This window comes from Malurus melanocephalus, unplaced genomic scaffold, assembly GCF_030028575.1.
Source record: "Malurus melanocephalus ecotype Western Australia unplaced genomic scaffold, MMel_1.1 scaffold_365, whole genome shotgun sequence".
Lineage (NCBI taxonomy): Eukaryota > Metazoa > Chordata > Aves > Passeriformes > Maluridae > Malurus > Malurus melanocephalus.
In genome coordinates, this window is record NW_026623597.1 from 483,071 (window position 1) to 503,718 (window position 20,648).

Sequence of the window (20,648 nt, forward strand, 5' to 3'; positions counted from 1 at the left end):
TTTACACAATGTTTTCTTGAAAGACTGTAAACATCTATTATCTGGGGCCCTGTACKCACAGTTGTGTTTAATTCCTACCTTCTTTTAGTGTGAAAAGTGTGGATCATCCTCTGCCCCACCTCGTGAAGAAATACCAGCGCATTTCTCTCCCATCACACAGGGACTTGGACCTTGGACATTCACTTGCTGAAGGATGTCAAATATATGAGATTCACTTCAAAAAGCTGTTGAAGAAAGCAAATATCCTGTTTTGTTGGCCAAAGGGCTTCTCCCTACTGTTTCTCTGCCAGAGCACGGTGCTAATCCATGGCATTTGAAAGGGAAAAGAGATTTTAGAGGAATTGTGACAAAGCAGGAACTCAGTTTGTACATGTATTATTYTTCTCAATCTAATCTCCAAATGCCTTGCATAAAAAAACACATGCCTGACATCTCTATAGTCGCTAAAGCATCAGGGCTGATTTAACGAATTATTGCTTCTAAAGCTCTGCTTCAAAGCATGGAAATTCTGTTCAATCATTTCCCCTTAGTTTCAGCACTCATTTCAAAAGACGAATTCCGCACAGGCTAGTTGTATTCCTGAAAAAGTTTTGCGCTGCATTCGCGGCTCTCGGGACAGCGCTATGGCGGTGGCAGCCGCGGGTCCCGCCGCCCCCAATGCCGCCTGTGCCACCCGCGGGTCCCGCCGCCCCAGTGCCGCCTGTGCCACCCGCGGGTGGGTTGGCAGCGGGTCCCCTCGGAGCAGCGCGGCTCCCGGGGCCCGGGGGCGCTCCGGGAGCTCGGTCCCGCACCTGCAGCTCGGTGCCCGCAGAGASCAGCCGCGGCAGCCGCCCGCTCCCCCCGCACGCCGCCCCGGCACCGCGCCCCGCCGCTAAACCCGAGCCCCAATCCCCTGACAGCGATGCTGAGCGGATTACGGGCCGGGAGTTTGACAACTGCCTGCGCTCCGCGGAGCCGCCCTGCCCGCCCGCAGCCTGTCCCCGCTCCCCGCCGCGGCCGCAGCTCCCCCGGGCCGGGCCGGGCCGGCGGCGGTGACCGGTCCCCGCGGACCCTCTCCCTCAGGCGGCGGCGGCATGCCCCGGCCCGGGGGGCCGCCGGGCTGACACTSKCSTGAGGGGGCAGCGGGGCCGAGCCCGGCGAGGCTGAGGCGCGGCTGAGGGGGCAGCGCTCGGCGGCCGCCGGGAGCCCTGAGGGGCCCAGCGCAGCTCCCGCGGCCCGGCCCCGCGGCCGGCATGGTGCTGCTGTCGGGGCACGGCGAGCAGCTGGCCGGGGAGCGGGTCTGCCCCGCGCCCGCCGCCGCCAAGGAGATGCCCGGCGCCGAGGCGGAGAGCAGCCCCGAGCAGGGGGCGGCGGAGGCTGCCGCCGAGGAGCCGGACGGAGAGGAGGAAGAGGAGAAGGAGGAGGAGGAAGACTGCGAGGAGTACGAGGACTTCTCCGAGCTGCCCGACACCTGCAGCATCGCCTCGGACGACTCCTTCTACCCGCCCGGSGGGCTGGACGACGACGACGACCTGTGGTCCCAGGAGGGGGACGAGCGCGACAGTCCCGAGGCGCTCAGCCTCTTCCGAGCCTGCTGCACCAACAACAGCATCGTGCTGAARGCGCTCATCCGCCAAGGCCCCGAGGAGGAGGATGTGCGGGAGGCCGACCGCAACCGCAGGGTGAGCATCCCGCGCCGCGCCCCGCCAGCCCGGGCATCCCGCCGGGGCACAGCGGCTCGGCCGCCGCCGCCTGCATCCCCATCGCGGAGCAGAGCCGGGGGCCGCGGCCGTGCGGCTTTGGGAGATGCCGCTCTCCTTTCCTGGAATGCCGCTCTGCAGCCCCGGCGGGGAYGGGACCCCAGACAGCGAGGGGCAGGGAAGGGAGTGACGCTTCGTCTTGCCAGCCCTGACTTTCCACCTTTGGCTAAGGAAGGGTCCGGTTTAAGGGATGAGAGAGAGGCTGAGATTCCAGTTTTCCCGCGATCAGTTTTAAATTGGGTCTTGTTTTCCTTCAGTTTATTGGGGACTGAGAGCGGCGTCGCTGGTAATGGTTGTGTTCAGCCTCAAAAACCCTTCCTCTTTTCTGGACTGTTTATCCCCCGCAGTATTTTATGATGTTCACCGGGAAAGCATGAAGTACWGATAAAAGTGTATGGGTTAATTTTTTAAAGTTATTTTTATTTTTTCTTTTTYCTCTAGCTCCCCCCAAAACGTAAGCTTGCTCCTGGTTCCTAGACTGTCAAGCAGGGCTTGGGGTATTCCTGTGCTAATATCAGAACTTTTCCAAGTTCTCCTAGTATTAATTTTGTTGCTGACAATCTGTTTATTGGGGTTTGTGTCAGCACAAAGTTTGTGGTTCAGTTTTTGCCTGTTACTTAGTTAATTGCAGAGACAGAAGTGTACTTCACTAAATCAGAAGGTGAAAACTTGGGAAAGATTTATGGATTAATCTGTAACTGGAACATTTGAACAGCAGTATTGAAGATTACCAATATTATTACTACAGTTTGTTCTAAACTTAAGAAGTTTTTTTTCACATAAACRATCGACAAAAACGTTTCTGTGACTATTCTGTGAATAGCAACTGCTGTGGACAGCAGTGTKTTGAAAGGAAAGCTATGTTATTTTAATTGGGCAAGTAACTTGTACACTCTGGCAAYATAAGTGGTCTTTGCATTGAAAAGAATGCCGTAAGCTGTGTTTGGTTCAGTCTGGAGAGGAGGTTTTCTGTGTCTTAGATATATGTATTTYTAGGATTTTTCCTACAAATGTCTTTACTTCCCCTCCCAAAGACTGGCTTTAACATAGATTTTTAGTGATCTGTCTTACTGTAAATTTCTTAAAAAGAYAAAATTTGTATTAACACATTTGAGGGAGCAGCAACCTATGGCATGAGGGTGGGAGTGAGCAACATAGGACAGAAATAATTTACATCAAGTCCTCTGTGCAGGTCAGGATATGGGGTGTTGTACTTTAGTTGATAACCTGTGAGCCCAATTGTACATTACAGGATGTTTTGAAGACCTGCAGATATCTTGTATCAGGGTTGAGCCCAAACCCAGGCCTGGCACTGTGAGGGGGTTTGGGCTGCAGCCTCTGCTGAGGTGCATTGATTCCGTGATGATGCAGGAGGTTTGGCCCTTCCAGACCTGTGGTTAAAGGGCCAAATGTCCCACAGCTGTCCCTTCTGATCAGGTGGCCTTCCTGCCCAGCAGAGGGCAAGCAGCTGGCAGTGAAGCTGCAGGAAGCCTCCATCTCAGGGCTGGAGTCCTACAGACCTGAGGCAACAGGTATGAAAAAGTCAGCACAAACATCAGCCCTCATCCTGCAGCTGTTCTTTTGGCAAAGGTGACCAGATCAGRGTTGTGAAAACAGTGAATTCACGTTTTTGGACAGCTCTCCCTTCACTATCCCTCTTCCCAAAAAGCAAGTTGCTCTTTATCTGTTCAGCTTCAGAGAAAAGGGACAAAATTTGGTTTGATTCTGAAAAGAAAGTATATTTTCTTCGTTCATACCGTAAAAAACCAAAAAAAATTACAACAAAACAAACAAAAAAACCCAGCCACATTGGCATAAAATTTTGTTTTCTTTATTTTTTGTTAAGTGAAGTAAAAGAGTCTGGAATTCAGCAACTTGTTGAGCTACAGGAATGATGGTAGACGTGAGTTCAATTTCCTTCTCTGCCTCCCAATCACAGAAGTATAGAACAGGACAGTCTGTCTTTTCAAGACAGATGTGAATGAAATGGGAGAGACCTTTTGACTGGGAAGCTGAAACTTCAGGTGTGACTCCTCCTCAGGGACATCAAAGCAAATTCTCATTATTTTGCAAAGGAAAACTACCTTTTTTTGAGAACTTTACCTAACAAAATGGAAGTTTCACTTGGGTCTTTTATTGCTCCCTCTGTGGATTTTTTTGTAGCACCTGATTTGAATATAAAGTCATTGGACATTATGTGTAAACAAAGTAATTTTGCTGTCACAAAATAACAGAACAAATTACATAGGCCAGTCATGCTAATGAAGTTTTTGGTTGCTGAATGAAGTTAGTTGCTGAATGGTTAATGAAGTTGGTTGCTGAAACTTGTACTGCTGTCTTTCAGCATCTTCTTTTGCCAGGATAATGTTTATCTACAATATTGCATGCATTTRTTGGAAACCACAGTTTTGCCTTTTTAAAAATTTTCTTTCTTTCTTATTTATTTTTTTTTCATCACACTGTGAACAAATAAGKTGAACATTTGTTTCTTCTAAGTTTTAGTTTCTTTTCCATGAGGCAGGAGAGAGAAGAATAACTTGCTTTTTGAGAAGTGGGATGGTGAAGGGCGGGCTGTCCAGCTGAGAACAAAAAAATAACTATTTTTAAAAATTAACTATTTTTACTATCCTTATCTGATAACCTCAGGTGTGTATGTACAGTACAGTTTCATTTCCACTATTTCAACATCAGGTTTTCTTCAAAAGAGACAATACAAGTAACAAGTTATTGTAATGAGAYAATACTATATTTTGATTCTGAAAGTAATTTAGCTGTAATCAGTTCACAAAATGTAACATGGAAAAACTTCCAAATGCCCTAATTTGGGCACAAACAGCCTGCTTTGTTTTTAGTTAGTTTTACCTTGTCCATAAAGTATGAATGTATACATTTAAGATTAGAAGCAAATATTGCTGAAAATGCTAGGATCCAGAGGTAACCTTTCTTATTTTTCCCATCTCTTTTTGCCAAAATACATCAATTGTCTCTTTTGAGTCMATTTGCCAAGCCTGGATGGTGGCTTTTTCTGCCATTTCTTCAGAAGCGTATCTTCCCCATAGTCTGTTCATGAGCTGCAGAACCTCCTGCCAGGCACACATTTTCATTAAATTCACCTTCCTGCAGTAAACCAGACTTCACAAYATCTGATTTATTAGTCACCACATGTAGCCTCAAGATCTGTACCTTCCCTGTCCTGTTTTCATTACTGTCAAGACCACAACAGTTCATRTATCACTGACTGCAGAGGATCCCCAAAGGGCTGATCCCCTCACTTTCTTTTGTATTGCTGTCTGTATATGGAATCCTAAAAGACTGGATTGGGACTGCTGGTTTCCTCTCTTTGCCCAAGCTAATACTAAAATATTTGTAAAACAACTATGACAGCCTATAATATACTAATTTTACACCATGCAGGGTAAACTCTCATTCTTCAGTGTTTATGTATTTACCCTAGCAGTAAAGAGGGATTTGAAAATATTTATGGGAAAATAAAATCATGGCTCTGGTGAAATTTCCTGACCTGAGACCAGAGTATCATCTGGTTAATGGTGCCACTTTTTGCAGTGTTGTGTGGGGASTGGTTCTCTTTCCTTACTAGTCAAATTTCTAGAATCTCAGATATTTTGATCTCATCATTTTAACATCACTTAATATCAAATTTTGCCTGGTGACCAGGATTATATATATAATCAGAAAGACAGAGTTTCAAAATCTGGTGTTACCTAACGGCAGAATGCAAACAAATTTAGAAATTTGCCATGACAATAGAGAAGGCATTAGGAGRTGGGGGAGAGAGAAAAGGAGGCAAAGAACATTCCCTTGCCAGATTGAAAATAATCACTGCAGCTGATCTGCGAAAAGGTTTTGTGTTGATCTTATATGTGATATAGTCCATATTAGCAAGAATATTCTGCTATCAACTTTTTCATATTGTCTTTTTCAATTTTTCTTTTTTTTTCATTAGCAAGAATATTCTGCTATCAACTTTTTCATATTGTCTTTTTCAATTTTTCTTTTTTTTTCTTTTTTTTTTTTTTTTTTTTTTTTTTTTTTTTTTTTTTTTTTTTTTTTTTTTTTCCTGTGTCATTGTTCAACGAGTCTTTTGTCCAGTTCCACAGATAGCTATGGACATAACTATGGGAGTTTTTCTCTAATGCAGCCTAGATTTGTTGGTGCACTGCACACCATGAATGGGTGTTTTGGAATGACATTTCTCACCCAGTTTTCTTACTGGATCCATGATGTTATCTGAGGCATGGGACTGCCGTGCTGTTCTTGTCCCGTGCTGCAGTCTGCCCCTCAGGCTCTGTGCTGCCACAACCAAACTCCTTCWGGCAGCTCACCCAATTTAGGGAGCGTTACCCTTCAGAGTTTTTCACAGAGAAATGCACAGAGAATCCTCCATGGAGTTGACACCTGAATTTGTCTTTGCCAAAGGGCTGGGCTTCTGAAATTGCAACTGATTGTGAAGGGCAGGGAGACAGTGGTTCAGTTCCCACTTACTGCATGAGGGAACTTTGTGTTGGATGATGCTTTTCTGGAAAGTCATGTATATCATATATCACAAAAAGTGCCAGAGCTTGTGTTACGCTCCATTAAGYTGTTTTTAAAWTTTTTTTAAATCTTCACAATGTTARCTTGTAAAAATAAAAAATGAGGAGTCCGSCATTCTGTGGTAAGGGATGAAGTTCTCCCTGTCACACGTTGCTTTCCAGTTTTCATGGCACACAGCTTAAGTTATCCCATTTCAGAAAAAAGATTTGAAGAACATAGTCTGCCACAGTGCTCAGAATCTTTTTTTTTTAAATATTATTTTTATAGACAGCTTCAGTTCTTTCATATTATCTTATACAAAWTATTCTCATGGGAGCAATTGTACTGAAACTTATCATCATGACACTAAACCACGAAAAGGAATTTTGGGGGGTTAAAGTACTTTTAAAAAGACCCTAACAGCAAAAGTAATATATTTTAAATCTTTTGAAAAGTACAGAAACACTCCAGTGCAGTAAAAATGCAGTAAAAAATGTCTCTGGAAATAAAATACATGTTCATGCTTAAAAAGGAAGTGAGTAAGGTAAAGGATTGTAGATGTCAAAAAAGAAGGGAATTCTTCAAATACGGTAATTACAGCTCAAGGTAAGCTATAAGAAAGGAGGAGATGGAGGAAAATATGAAGTGAACTGGCTAAGAGGGAATTTGGTGAGCTAACCAGAGCATGAACCAGACTGATACAGGTAGGCACTCAGAGGTATTATCAGAAGAGCGTGGGCAGGTGAGTTGTCTGCCTCCTCTTGTCTGCATTCATCTGAAGTGTTAGGTGAGTAATGCCTTTGCAAACCTGGCACAAGAAAATATCCTTTGAAATAACTTTATTGAAAAAAAAATATGTGCACAGAACATAACTTCTATGGATTGAAGAGAACAATTAATACAGATCATGAGGATGTGTAGACATAAAGAATGGTAATGCAGGTCTTTGACACCCTGCTGGTAATGCATGGCCAGACCAGACTGTGTCATCCATGGAGCTGACAAGTAGTAAGATACAATTTGTACTTAGTGTCAAAAGCAGCATTAGCTAACAGATTCAACCTTTACTGAAATGGACAGGTATAGGTTTGAAGACCACATGATAAAGTTTTGCAAGTTTAATCTACTTTCAAGTGGTTCAGCTTTTACAGAAACCATTGAAAAGTAGTTTCCTTGAAAAATTTTGCCAAATTGCTTAATACAAAGTATATGGAACAGGAAGGATGTCTTTAGTCCGACAGCAGCCCAAGAGTAAATGTCACATCAATCTTTTGTCCTGCTTTAAACAGTGTTTCACTTCATTGTCTTAAATCATGTGTTTGAACTCACAGGGCTCCTCAGAGATGCAGGGATGATCCTGGTTAGCCRGCTGAGTATAGGTGGACTCCAGATGCTAACAAATATAGCTGCATTTAAAATCTAATGACAGCCTWACAAGACTGGGTATCTGGGACAGCTGTCATCCGTAATTATGGCACATATATAACATATTTTTAATATAAAATGGGACTTCAGGATGCCTTACTGCCTTTTCCTAGGAGAATACTGAAGCTTTATTTCACAGTGCACAAAGTGACACTGCTAATGCCTTCATCCCATTAGGAAATTCAAATTTATATTCTCATGGAGGAATTACTAGAGAAGGAATATTGGCACTAATTTTACTTCTGTAAGGCTTCCTAGGATTTCTCAGGGAAATTTTATTGAGGAATCGTAGGAAATTGAAACAGACAGCACTGCTACAAAACATTGGATTGCTCTGAAAAAATGGGTCATATTGAGAGTTTCAGTAGCCTATAGGAGGTACTGGACTTCAAGTATGCTGAGAAAGGAAGTGGGTCAAAAAGCCCCARTATTCCTAAATTCTTCAGCTCCAAGCTAAGTGCCAGTAAGCAATAGTGGTGCCTCATCTGATCAMGGCTTTAGGTCTCAAGGCAAGGGCTCTGAGGAGGAAAGAAGAAATGTTCCTGTCTCAGGGAGCAGGCTCAAAGCTGCCTGCTGGTAGGTACCACAGGAGCAGTGAGYTCAGGTGCCAGCTGTGATAGACAGCAGGTCTCCAGCGCCACATCTTGGAGCATCATCAAGAACCTAACTCTCATGTCCTTTGGTCCTGCTGGTGCTGGAAGTACTCATCYGGGCTGTGGCTCTTGGATGCTCTCGAGTCAGTGTTGATGGAAAGGCAGGGACAGGGATGCTCAGCCCCTCATCAGGGAGTTCCCTTTTCAGAGATGTGAGACTTGATTGCCTTTCACTCAGTTTGACTTGTTGCTGAGTTTCAGGGACTTTTCAGAAAGGGTTGTGAAAGAGGCATTAATGTTCACTTTTTCAYGGGGCAAAGAAACCACTTGTGATTGTATTAATTTGAATCACACGGTCTTGTCTCTGTGCTTGAGAATAGAAACTATGACAATCAGTAATAACAAATATCGAACAAGGAGTACAAGTAATCAAGTAATCAAAACATCTRTTTGTATCTATCCAGACATTTCAGCAGGTTCAAAATCTGTTCTACTACTCAAGAAGAGATAGAAAGATAAAAAACCCTAAAGCTCCATTATKCATGTTGGAAAATATTACTGCGTGACAGAGACAAACAAACTCAGGTGTTTTACTGTAATACTTCTGTATGTTGTTAGTACTTCATCTTCACAGAGGAGAATGAGTAGTAGCTCTTGTATGACTTTAGAGGTGTTGGTTGCTTCCCACCAGATCAGCCAAATGTACACTAAATTTATTTAAAAATGCATTTCAATTAAACACATTTTTCTTCCTTGAAAAAGAAGCAATACATGATCACCAACTAAAATTCACTGTTAATTTTGAAACAAAGATAGTCTTGGAAGGTGTAAGCAGCCTTTTACTTGTAGAAAATCCTGCTAGATGAGCAGTGGGGTGTGCACGGCCAGAGGAAAGCACCTCTGGCACGAGAGCAGAGGTGCAGCTCAGCTCAGGTCCACCGTACACAGAGTGAGCCTCTCTGGTGTGGGCCAGTGGTGATTACACAGTGTTCAGGCTGGAAATTCCCCGAATCCCAAACTGTTCTCCTAATTCAATCGTTTTTAGGGTTTTTAATTCAAATGCCCAAACTAGCGTCACTTATTGTTATGGTTTTGGAAATCAATAACTATGATTAACTGGTRCTAAAATTGGTAAAATACCTACTTGCATATTTCAGATATGATAACTTTCAAGTAGGATAACATAGATCATAAAATGCTCCAGTTTTCCCCAAAATTTGGTTTTTGGTTATTAATTTCCACACTTTTTCCRGGTTTTGTAGTTTGTTTAGACAAGTTACTCTGTTTTGGCTAGGGTYGTGGCCGGGGCATGTTTAGCAATTGACATAAACACTATATTGCCTGCTAACAATTTTCCTGCATGTTCTTTTTATATTTTCTGTCATTACACTGTGGAATTAGGTTTATCTTCTGTGACTGAGGTAGAGTTGCACTATAAACTATAAACTAGTAGCAGATTTACTAAAAACTTTTCTAAAAGAAAAGAAAAGAAAATCTCTGGAGAATGTGAAAGCAATGGAGAACTCCSACAGGCTTTATTGGAGACCAGAGTTCACCTTTAGTGTGTTCATAAATAAAGCTCTCAGAAGGTTACCCTTTTAAATTATTTAAAATGTTATGCCACATAGGTTTGAATTTACCCATTTCTAAGGGTCCTTTAATTAAATATAAAAGTGAAAAGCCCTCCAACCTGGGCTAAATATAATCCTGTAGCATACTCAGTGCGCTACAATAAGAAATAATCAAGTGCTGTAGGAAGAGGATTGTCACAGAGTCTGTGGTTGCACATCTGGCAGTGAATTAGCAATTCAAATTGTATCCACTGTGGGAAAAACCCACCATGTGGAAACAGTTCCCATTTTTCAATTCTATTATTTTCTATTATATCTGTTAAATTCCAYGGGGAGCAATTTGAAAGCAAGATGATGCAAAACGGGAATGACTCACGGCTGGGCTTTTGTTCCTTCACACGTTTCGGATGTATAACGTTCTGAGCCTGATCCTGTAATACCCTCTCACATATGAGGGTTGGGGATTTTTTTCTTTTTGATTTTTTTTTTTTTTTTTGTCTTTTGCCTTTTTGGCTCTCAGTGCATGAGGCCTTGTCTTTGGGACAGCTTGTGTGTAGACAGAACAACTGCTGGCGACAACAGATGCTGCCAGCAGCCACCAGCGCTCAGAACTGGGCTCGTGGAGAAGTTTTGAAGTTTTGTTTCTGTTGCTATAGGGGGGAAGCCTATGCAGAATCCATTGTTACTAGTTTTCTGAAGTGCAAAAGTGACAGATAATAGAACATATTCAATCTGTTCATAAAAGAAGCTAGTCAGGTGGTATTTGGCCTTTTTTTTTTTTTCTTTTTTTCTTTTCAAAACCTGGATATCTTGCTATTTTGCAGCTAATAGTAAGAAGGCTCAGCTCACCTGCTTAACATTTGATTGGGAAACACAGGAAGGGTATCCATGTGTTCATAGAAGTATCTTTAAGGGTGGATGAAAGGAAAGGGAAGATTTTCTTTGAAAGGTGATGTAGTACTTCTGTGTATCTGCACGTGTCATATGGTTTTGATAAAGGATGCAAGAGAAGTCAGAATCAAAGCTGAGCTCCACAAAGRGKTTCATTTGAAGTATTTTTCCTTTTRCAGAGTTTTCTACTGATTTTCTGTAAAAAGAATGAAGTAGCAATGGCTTGTTACATGAAGWGGTAAGATAACAAGTCTTGGCCAGTTCTGGAGAATGAAATACCACAAATATTAATGAAATATCACAACTATTAATGAAATCTAAGTGTTTAGGCTTACAGAGCCTTCTGAGCTAGTRAAAAATATAGTAGAAGAGTTTTCTGGTCACACTGAGACAAGCTGTACTCACAGTAAATACCTGGAAGCATGGAACAGTGCCAGCCAGAGGAAACGTATGCGTGGATAGCAAAAGGTTGTTTCCCCTGCTGTASTGCAAGCACACTGCTGTTTCGGGTGAGTCCTGTCTGCAGGGAAAACTGGGCAGCACAACCATATAGAGATGCTTCTCTACCACATTGCTCAGCAGAACTCCCTGTGCAGTGTTACCAACCTCGAATCAAACACACAGCATTCCTGGAGGGCAGCCTGGCCAGCGGTTTGAGGGGGGAGTGAAACCATTTGCCATTTTGAGGGTGACAGTGAAGGAAAACACTTAATTTCAAGGTCCCTGGCAATGCAGTGAAAGTCTCTTTCTTGTACCCCAGGGACAGGCAATCCTCCAGGCAGAGAGTGTCCCAGTCTGGAAGCAGTGGCTGTGTGAAAGGGCTCAGGTGGTTCTGGGATCCCCCATTAACCTCCTGCCAGCACCAGTCAATGGGACAGAGGCCACGCTGTACTGAACCTTGCTGTCACTTATGTGGGGTGGGACTGAACCTTTCTTGCTACCTAATTATGGCTGTGCTTTCTTTTGTTTTACTGCACTGATGCTCTATGGTTTGCAGGCATTTTGCAGTCTGGAAAATTCTTCCTCTTGTGAGGATGCAACAAGGATGCTCCAAGTGTGAAGATATTCGTGAGCAGAGCTGCCAGTGGATCAGGAATGTGATCTGAGTCCTAGATACATGCTTACCTTGTTAGTACCTTACTTGAATTAAAATAGTGTGTTTGTTGAAGTCAGATGTCTCAGTGCATTTRCAATACTTCTCTCCATAAAAGTTCCCATGAAGTGTAGAGGATCCTTTACATATATGTGGGTGTGTGAAGCAAACATTGAAATATTTAATACTCAAGTTAGACMTTTAGAAGCAGTAAGTGTCTAAAGCGCCTGAAAGGAGGTTGTGGTAATGTGGGGRTCATCCTCTTCTTCCAGATAGCAAGTGATTGGACAAGGGGAAATGGCATCAGGTTTTGCCAGAGGAGATTCAGGTTGGGTACTAAAAATATATATTTTTTCACTGAAACAGTGGTTAAAAGGGGAAGTTCTATGAGGAGCAGTAGAAGTCACTTGGTCAGTTCAGCCTGGAGGAGACTGAGGGGAGACCTCATTRCAGTTACAACTTCTTGTGAGGGGAAGAGGAGGGGCAGGCACTGATCTCTTCTCTCTGGTGACAGRACCCAAGGGAATGGCCTAAAGTTGTGTCAGGGGAAGTTTAGGTTGGGTATCAGGCAAAAGTTTCTCRCCCAGAGGTAGCTGGGCACTGGTACAGCTCCCCAGGGAAGTGGTCATAGCACCAGACTGACAGAGCTCAAAAAGTGTTTGGACAGCGCTCTCAGGCACGTGGTGTAGTTCTTGGGGATGGTTCTGTGCAAGGCCAGGAATTGGGCTTGATGACCTTGACGGTTCCCTTCCAACTCATCTTATTTTGTGATTCTATGTAATTCTGTGATTAAGTGTTGGAACAGGTTGTCCAGGGAAGTGGTGTAGTCACCATGCCTGGAAATGTTGAATAATGACTAGCTGTGGTACTTTGCAATGTGGCTTAGTGAACAGGGTGACATTCCATTGAAGGCTGGATTTGATGATCTTGGAGGTCTTTTCCCAGCCTTATTGGTTCTATGATTCTAATATCAGCTTCCCAGAACAAAAAAAGAAAGAAAAAAGAGATGGTAAATAAATGTCAGCCTTTCTCTTAAAATTAATCACCCAAATTATTTTCTTCTAAGGCAAGAGATTATGAAATGTCTTTTACTTGCTATGCCATTTTTTTCTTTCAGTGGGCATTTTTAGCTTGACCTAGTTTATGCTTATTACAGTCAGCACCGCTGATTTATGAGCAGAGGCTCCATCCAGAGATGGGTGCAGGCAGAGCTGAGGTGTTCAGGTATACATCCATGGCAGTGTTGCTGTGCATTTCACAGATCACAAATGTACAGTGAAATTACCATCCTCTAAGRATCTGAAGCCAAATAAAGGAAAAAGAATAACCCAAAGGTTTCAGGTAGGTGATGCTGTTCCCCAGTGCTTCTCATATCTCAGGTGTAGCACTCTCTTTTCTGCTGTAAAGCTATGAAATCCCCAGTTATCAGGTGGCAGCAAAAAGTGCTGTGATCTCTCTTTGGAGCTTCAGCCCCTGCTGCTGGATCAGTAGGATGTGCCCTCCTGCAGAAGGTACATGGACAGTAACCATGGGGAGAAATAGATCAACACTGACAACTCAATGTCATAAATATATGTGATATGGGTGAAGATATCACAAAGAGGAAGGATTAAAAAATATGGCGGTTCCTTTTGTGTCAGTGGAAAGAAGGAGTGATTCCAGGACAGGCCATGGCAGAATGGGAGCTGGAGCACAAGGCCAGATTCACAGATATTGACTAATTATGTGCAAAGTCTGCTTTGTTTAGTTTTGTGCATTTGTTACTGAAATACATCTTCCAGCAGCGTGAGCTGAGGGCAGCTGGCTTCAAGCTGGGCTGCTTAGAGGGAAACAACCATTGTAGTCGAAAACTTGAGCATCTATCCCTCTGCACTGCCACTATTCTTTGGGCAAGYTGGGTGTGCAGAAGGACACAGTTCACAATTTTGTGATGAATATCCTTTGAAAGCTCGCTTACTGTCATTCATCTGTCAATCTGCAGAGTTTGAMAATTTAGATAAAATATATCCAAATTAATGTTTTGAGAATTGATAAAAATAAATGTTTTGAAGTTTTAGAAAAAAGAAATCAGTACTGGTATTTCTGTAATACAAAATAGTAACTGTAACTGTGGCTGTGAGTTAGTGTGTATATTGGCCGTCTTTTCTGTTTACTCCCTGCCATCCACAAAACACATTCCTCTGGGGAGGAGGTTTTTAAAATAGTGCTTAGTTACCCTGTTTAGATTTTGGGTACTTGCCAAAAAATACTGTATTTTCCTCTTTCTCATGTAGTTTCTATTTCTAGTGCAGTGGCTGCATCAGTTGTGATCTATTACCAAATTKTTAGTGTGTATCATAAACGAGCTAAGAATTAGAGCAGAGCCTGTACAGTTTGGCAGCTTCTCAGTCGCAGGGGAAAGGGCAAGTGAGCTTTGTTCATGTGATGTAAACCCTAACAAAAACATTCAAATACTGTCAGCATTGTTTTCACAAAMTTGCTTCTCTTCCTTCCCAGAGCTGTCTCCTACTGTTTCCTTTCAGATTTTAAGATCCTGAGGGAGTGAATCTGAAATCACTCTGCCTCATTATTGGTGGTAGTGCAATCAATTATATCATTCCAAAATTCAGAATTTTGAAGTCCACCTGTATTGGCTGAGCTTTTATGATTATTGCTGCAAAGCTGTATCAATTAGTACAATCATGTTATTTACAGAAATTCTGCTGTAAATTCAAAAATCCAATGTGGGATTTGCAAATGTTAAGGGGAAGAAGGTGACTTTTGGCTGTAGGGTTTTGACAACAATGTTAGTTAGAATCAGTTAATTGCAATAAGCCTTCATTTTGGATATATGGTATTGTTTGTTTCCAGAGATAGATTGAGAGCATTGGACTCTAAATGTAACAGGAAACAGACTGCCCATAATTTTCAGGTAAAAATTTTGAAGACCAGATCTGCTCTTAAAAAGATTTTCATATTACTAAGTATCATTCTCTCATTTTGTGTCAGAGAAATAGAAAAATAATTTCACTGAGGGAAACATGCGAAAATGATACTGCTTCTAGGTGCCCGAAAACTGAGGGAGAAAAACATGTTTTATCATTCTTCCACTACTCTGTAGACTCTTTAGCTAACAGAGCTGTAGAGTTCTCAGAAAATATAGGATAAGAAATTGCAACATTTGTTTAGTAACTGGAAACCCTCTAAGTATGTCAGCTTCCACTCCTCAAAGAAAAGAAAACAAAACCCAAACAGTATCTTCTGAAATCATATGAAAGACGAACTGTTAATTGGAAGGTGAACGTATTTRTTTTTTTGATTTAATTTCATTTCAGTAAAAATTTGTCCTTCCCATTTATATGATAAAAGGAAGACCTTAACAAGCCTCTCTGTTGCTTTTACTACACTGTAGCTTTTCTACACAAACACAAGTGACCTTAATTCCTGTTGAATTAAAAGTAAAAGCCAGTGGAAACTGACAACTTCWCAGCCTACTGCCAGATCAAGGCATTTTGAAAGAGAATTTTAGCAGTAGTGATAGGGGAAACCAGGAATTACTTAGAAAATTGATTATATATTCTTTGAAAAAGTCTGCAGTCTAAGTTATCAGGAGTTTTTCTCCTTAAGCAAATATTTAGGCCAGAGGTATATGATGCAGAAAGGCACATATTGATGAGGTTATTCACACCATAAAATTGTAATATGAATAAAGATATACAGAAAGTAAAATGTTGTTAAACAAGTAATTTTCCAATCTGGGTGCACAAGTTTTCCTTGKGTGTGAACTTAAAAAGAGAAGGAAATTCTAAGTTATTATAATTATTATAGTCTTCTAGTAGAGGTAAGAATTTGATATTTTTTCTTTCTGCTTTCTAATATCCAGTTGTAGAATAGGTTATAACACATGTTTTTTAAGTGGGAGACATGACAATCCTAATCAAAAATAGCAAGRATCATAACCTGTAAAGGAGTCTTTGAAGTCATTAAGGTACACGTCCTTCACTTTACTGCTCCTGTGTGACTCATTGCCATTGTGCAGCTGATGCAATCTCATCTGACCTCTGTCTCCTAACTGAGGCAGAGAAGGGGTTTTTGGCTCTCATTTGGTAGAGATGGGCAGAGTCTAGAAGGCTTCTGTAGCAAGTGGAATGCTCTCTGTGGAACAAAGGGCTTTGAAGTCYATGTAGTTAGAATATAATTTCTTACCTTTTCAGAACCAAAAGTATTATTTGCGCATTTCTTTGGCCAAAGAACAAGTGGCAGTCAGACCTAGGAAACGAGACATAGCACTGGATGATAAAACACATATTAGAGGAATTAAAGAAGAATGTAGAACAGAAGGTGTAACTCTCAGTGCAGAATGTAGAACAGAAGGTGTAACTCTTCAGCCCTACAGGATAGGGCTGAAGGCACAGCACCTTGTAGATTTGGTGGTAATGAAGGACCTCATTTGCTGCTGCTGAGTCCTGTGTCCATGCCCAAGACAAGAGAAAAGGCAGATTTGGCAGTAGGTTGTGCTGCTGGAATGCCTCACAGGCTCTCATGGCTGGGCTGCTCTARTGGAGCAAAGGGGCTGGCAGGATGAGGCTCCACAGGGAGCTCAGCATGGAGCTGGGAGATTTGAAGCTCCCGAGATTTACTGTCCTCAGATGACACACAGTTGCATTTAAGGATGCCCCTTGAAGGTCTGCTGCTGAAGGAGAGCAGCTAGTGTTCCACATACTCAGTTGTGATGGAATTTAAAGAAGTGCCAAAAAAAAAAAAAAGTGGACAAGATGTTTACCATTTACATCTTAATTATGGTTGAATATATTTAATCATTAACCAAATCTAGAAAATCTGCTCTTCTGGTTTTGCCTCAGTCTCCTCTAAAACTGCTTGGTTTGGCCTGTGAGTGGCTGCTAAATGGACTAGGACTAAGGTTAGAAAAAATATTGTTATTCCTATTGGTTATGGAGTAGATGCATAGTGGGTTTAGTTCAATGTAATGTATGTAGTTATGTTGCACAGCTGAGAATTTATTTCAAGTCATACATTACTAGTAAAAAAATACCAAATATACAATATTTAGTTACACCAGGATTTACTCTCTTCCTTTTGAATGCAGAAATACCTCTTCACCCCAGCTTTCTATTCTCATTATTCCTGTTTACTGCTAACCATTCCATGCTTATCTAATGGTTGAAGAGCTTCCTTTTCCATCATGCTCTTCATCATAATGAAATAAAAAAATTGCACAAACATTAATGGAATCCTCTTTGCAGAATTTCTTCAAAGCAAATGTGTTTCTTCTCATCTCTTTGAAAATTCCATTGCTTTGTAGTTGGACACCACAAAAATGAAGAAAATTGTGTTTACRAGTCACCTCTTTACTATATCAATGGACAAGTCTCTGTAACCAACCAAGCCCCACTTCTACTAAAAGATTTCATTCGCCATACAGAAATCTTCACTTTTTTTTATGTACTTTTATTCCCTTAGTAGAAACACATTTACAATTTCCTGAGCTTGCCAGCCTGTTTGCTTAGATGGACATCTCTAACAGCATCAGGTCAGCCATGACAGCCATGATGCAGTGCTGAGCAGGTGGGAGGCCTCCTGGAACAGAAAATCCTGGGAAGCAACACTGCTGATGGATGTGCAGATCCATTCCCTATTTACTGTTTTTTTTTTTCAAGACATGAATAATATGTCTGCACATAAATGCTTAGTTGCATGAAAGTGCTAGTCCAATAATTGCTGTGATGTTTTTCAAGACATGAATAATATGTTTTTTTTCAAGACATGAATAATATGTCTGCACATAAATGCTTAGTTGCAGGAAAATGSTAGTCCAATAATTGCTGTGATGTTTAGCCAACAAGGAATGCAATAGGATAGTATCTTCTTATGCACAGTAAAACCTGTCACAAGCTGARGTGCAACAAGTCAGGTAGCCAATATTGTTCTGAATCCTTTATTCTAYRTAAAAGTATTAATTTGCAAATCTTTAGCTTGAGATATTTATATTTTGAATATAAATTTTTGTGATGAGAAACTTTTGTGATGAGTTTCTGAGATTGTGATGGGTCATCGCCAGCCCTGTGAAGTTCAACAAAGCAAAATGCTGCATTCTGCATCTGGTATGGGGCAACCCTAGATATATGGACAGCCTGGGGARCAAGATGCTGGAGAGCAGTGCCATGGTAAGGGACCTGRGGGTCTTGGTCAATGRCAAGTTGAAYMTGAGCCAGCARTGCCCTGGCAGCCAGGAGGGMCAGCCCTGTCCTGGGGGCATCAGGCACAGCATCGCCAGCCGGGCAAGGGAGGGGATTGTCCCGCTCTGCTCTGACCTGGGGCRGCCTCAYCTCRAGGGCTGGGGGCAGSTTTGGGTGMCACARKRTAARAAAGACATTGAACTATTGGAGAGTGTCCAAATKAGAGCAATAAAGATAGTGAAGAGCCTTGAGGGGAAGCTGTATGAAGAGTGGCTGARGTCACTTGGTCTGTTCASCCTGGAGGAGACTGAGGGGGGACCTCATTGCAGTTACAGCTTCCTTGTGAGGGGAGAGGAGGGGCTGACACTGATCTCTGTGGTGACCTGAGGGAATGGCCTGAAGTGTCAGGGGAGGTTTAGGCTGGATATCAGGCAAAGGCTCAGWGGGTGGTTGGGCTCTGGAACAGCTCCCCAGGGAAGTGGTCACAGCACTAAGCCTGACAGAATTCACGAAGTGTTTGGACAATGCTCTCAGACATATGGTRCAATTCTTGRGGATGGTCCTGTGCACAGCCAGGAGTTAAACTTGATGATCCTTGTGGGTCTCTTCMAACTCYGCCTAGTCTGCATGATTCTGAGTTTTAGTTTCCATCTGTATATCGAAATTTTTTTATAAGCCAGCTATCTTTTTCTTTTTTCCCCTCCAGGGGCCTGCAGCATCATTCTGAGGTCCCTTGGTGTGTTCAGATACTGCTCTCATTAGTGAGCTGCTATCCAAAAAAATGCCATCCTGCAGTCAAGCCATGTCTTGACATAATCAAAAACTGTTGCAATTCAGCTGCTGTGGCACACAGAGAGGTGYCAAGCTCACTGCAAACAGCTCTGAGAAACCTCTGTCAGATGTGTTTGATACATGCTGGGGTTTTTGTAGAGTGCTTTTTTCAGCAAAAGCTATTCTTCTGTTGAGAAAACTGTGCTCTAAATGTCTGCTGTTTCTCTAACAGGTATAGGTCCCTAAATTAAAAAGCAGACTGCTTATATGAATTCCCGGACTCCTGTCTTAATATCTGTTTTCCAGTTTATCCAAATATTCTCCAGTTTTATGAAGTATGAGAACTGTTTCTGGATTGTTTGACTGAAACAGTTTCATAAAGTGTGTATTTTGTATTAATGATTTAGCTGTTTTAAAAAAGGCAAGTGATCACTAGAAATTCCAGGTATTTGAATATAAATGTGAAATTGCTCCTCCCTCTTTTCACCCAGGTATTTAATTCCATCTTCTTCAAATTYGACAGTATGTTGATGTACAATTGCTCCCTGTATTACTTTATTAGGTGGATGGGGTGTATTCATTACAAGATTAGGTTTTTAGATCCAGACACAGGCAGAAGATGCCTTCCTGCCTTTTTCTCCATGCAAATGGATGAATGAGATGATCAGCTGAGATAAATAGGGTGATCACAGGCTCTGCAGAACAGGAAGGACTCTGATCTTGTCACCAGGCAATGACATGCAGTACCAGCATGGGCTGCATTTGCTTATGAACTCAAGTTGTGGAGCTGCAGTTGACTTGAGACAGGTAAGATGGTGACATTTCTGGCTCCCACTTGGATATTCAAATACGATTTTCACCTTTCTTAACTGTCTTCTCATGCCCTGATGCCTATTACAGCTACAGTGGATGATGAATCCTTATCTAGCCAGTTGAGATAATAAGAGAGGAATTTGAAACAGGAATGCACACTGAAGAAAAAATGAAAACCAACAACAAACACCAAACCTGCTTTTGAACCACTTTGTTTGTGATTTTGAAAAAGCTGAATGTTAAAAAACACAGTGAGCTACTWGAGGAATAAAGGCCCCTCTGGACAGGTTGATTCTATATCACAGTGCTTGTTTTCTCAAACAAAAAACCCCAGGCTGAACCTCTTTCAGATTAATATGGTGGATAAGACTGTTCCCTAAACAGCTCTAAATTGATGTGAGGCTGTTCACCGGGACTTGCAAGCCAGTAGCAGCAGTGCTCTTGCTTTAGCCAAGTGCAAGTGTCTGATCTTTTAAAACTGTAATTCTGCTTTTTGTTAAAACAGATGTGTTTTTCACAGGGTGATGCCTTCAGGAAGGAACCATTCCTTAACGGGAAGCCCGAGGCATGCTGGATTTTGTCTCCAGTGGCAGTGTGCAGCCTATCAGTTACTTTATTACTTAAATAGACAGAATTTTAGGTTTATGGGYTTTACTGTCAGAGTTCTCGCACTCTGACCAGCAGTGAACACTGCAGAGCCAACACTGCTGGTGTGGCCACGAGAGCACAGCCCTGCTTGCCCTTCACTAAAGCACACTTACATAAAACAGAGATGTCTTACTGAAACACAGATCATATGTTCTGCTGTAATCCAAAATGTGATCACAGCCACCAGGAGTTCTAACAGCTGAAAAAGATGAAAATGATGAGAATAAAAWTTACAGTGCTAGTGAACCGTGCATTACTTGAAAATATCACATTATGTTTGAAGGTAGTGTTTTCACTCAGAACTGAAAAACCTCCAGGATTCAGAAACTGTGAATTTATCAAGATTGTGTTTTAAAAAATAGTTATTAGTGCCTTTTCTCTCACTCTCTCTCTCT

The 20,648-nt window shown here is 42.0% G+C and overlaps 1 protein-coding gene across 1 annotated transcript in view; it reads left to right on the forward strand.

The window, feature by feature from the left end:
- The first annotated feature begins 1,232 nt into the window (after nucleotides 1-1,232).
- The window catches only part of ANKRD33B (ankyrin repeat domain 33B), a 45,651-nt gene continuing 26,235 nt past the window's right edge, over nucleotides 1,233-20,648 (forward strand). The window contains exon 1 of the mRNA XM_057378593.1: nucleotides 1,233-1,661. Coding sequence (XP_057234576.1) covers nucleotides 1,233-1,661 — 429 coding nt within the window. The remainder of the gene's footprint in view (nucleotides 1,662-20,648) is intronic.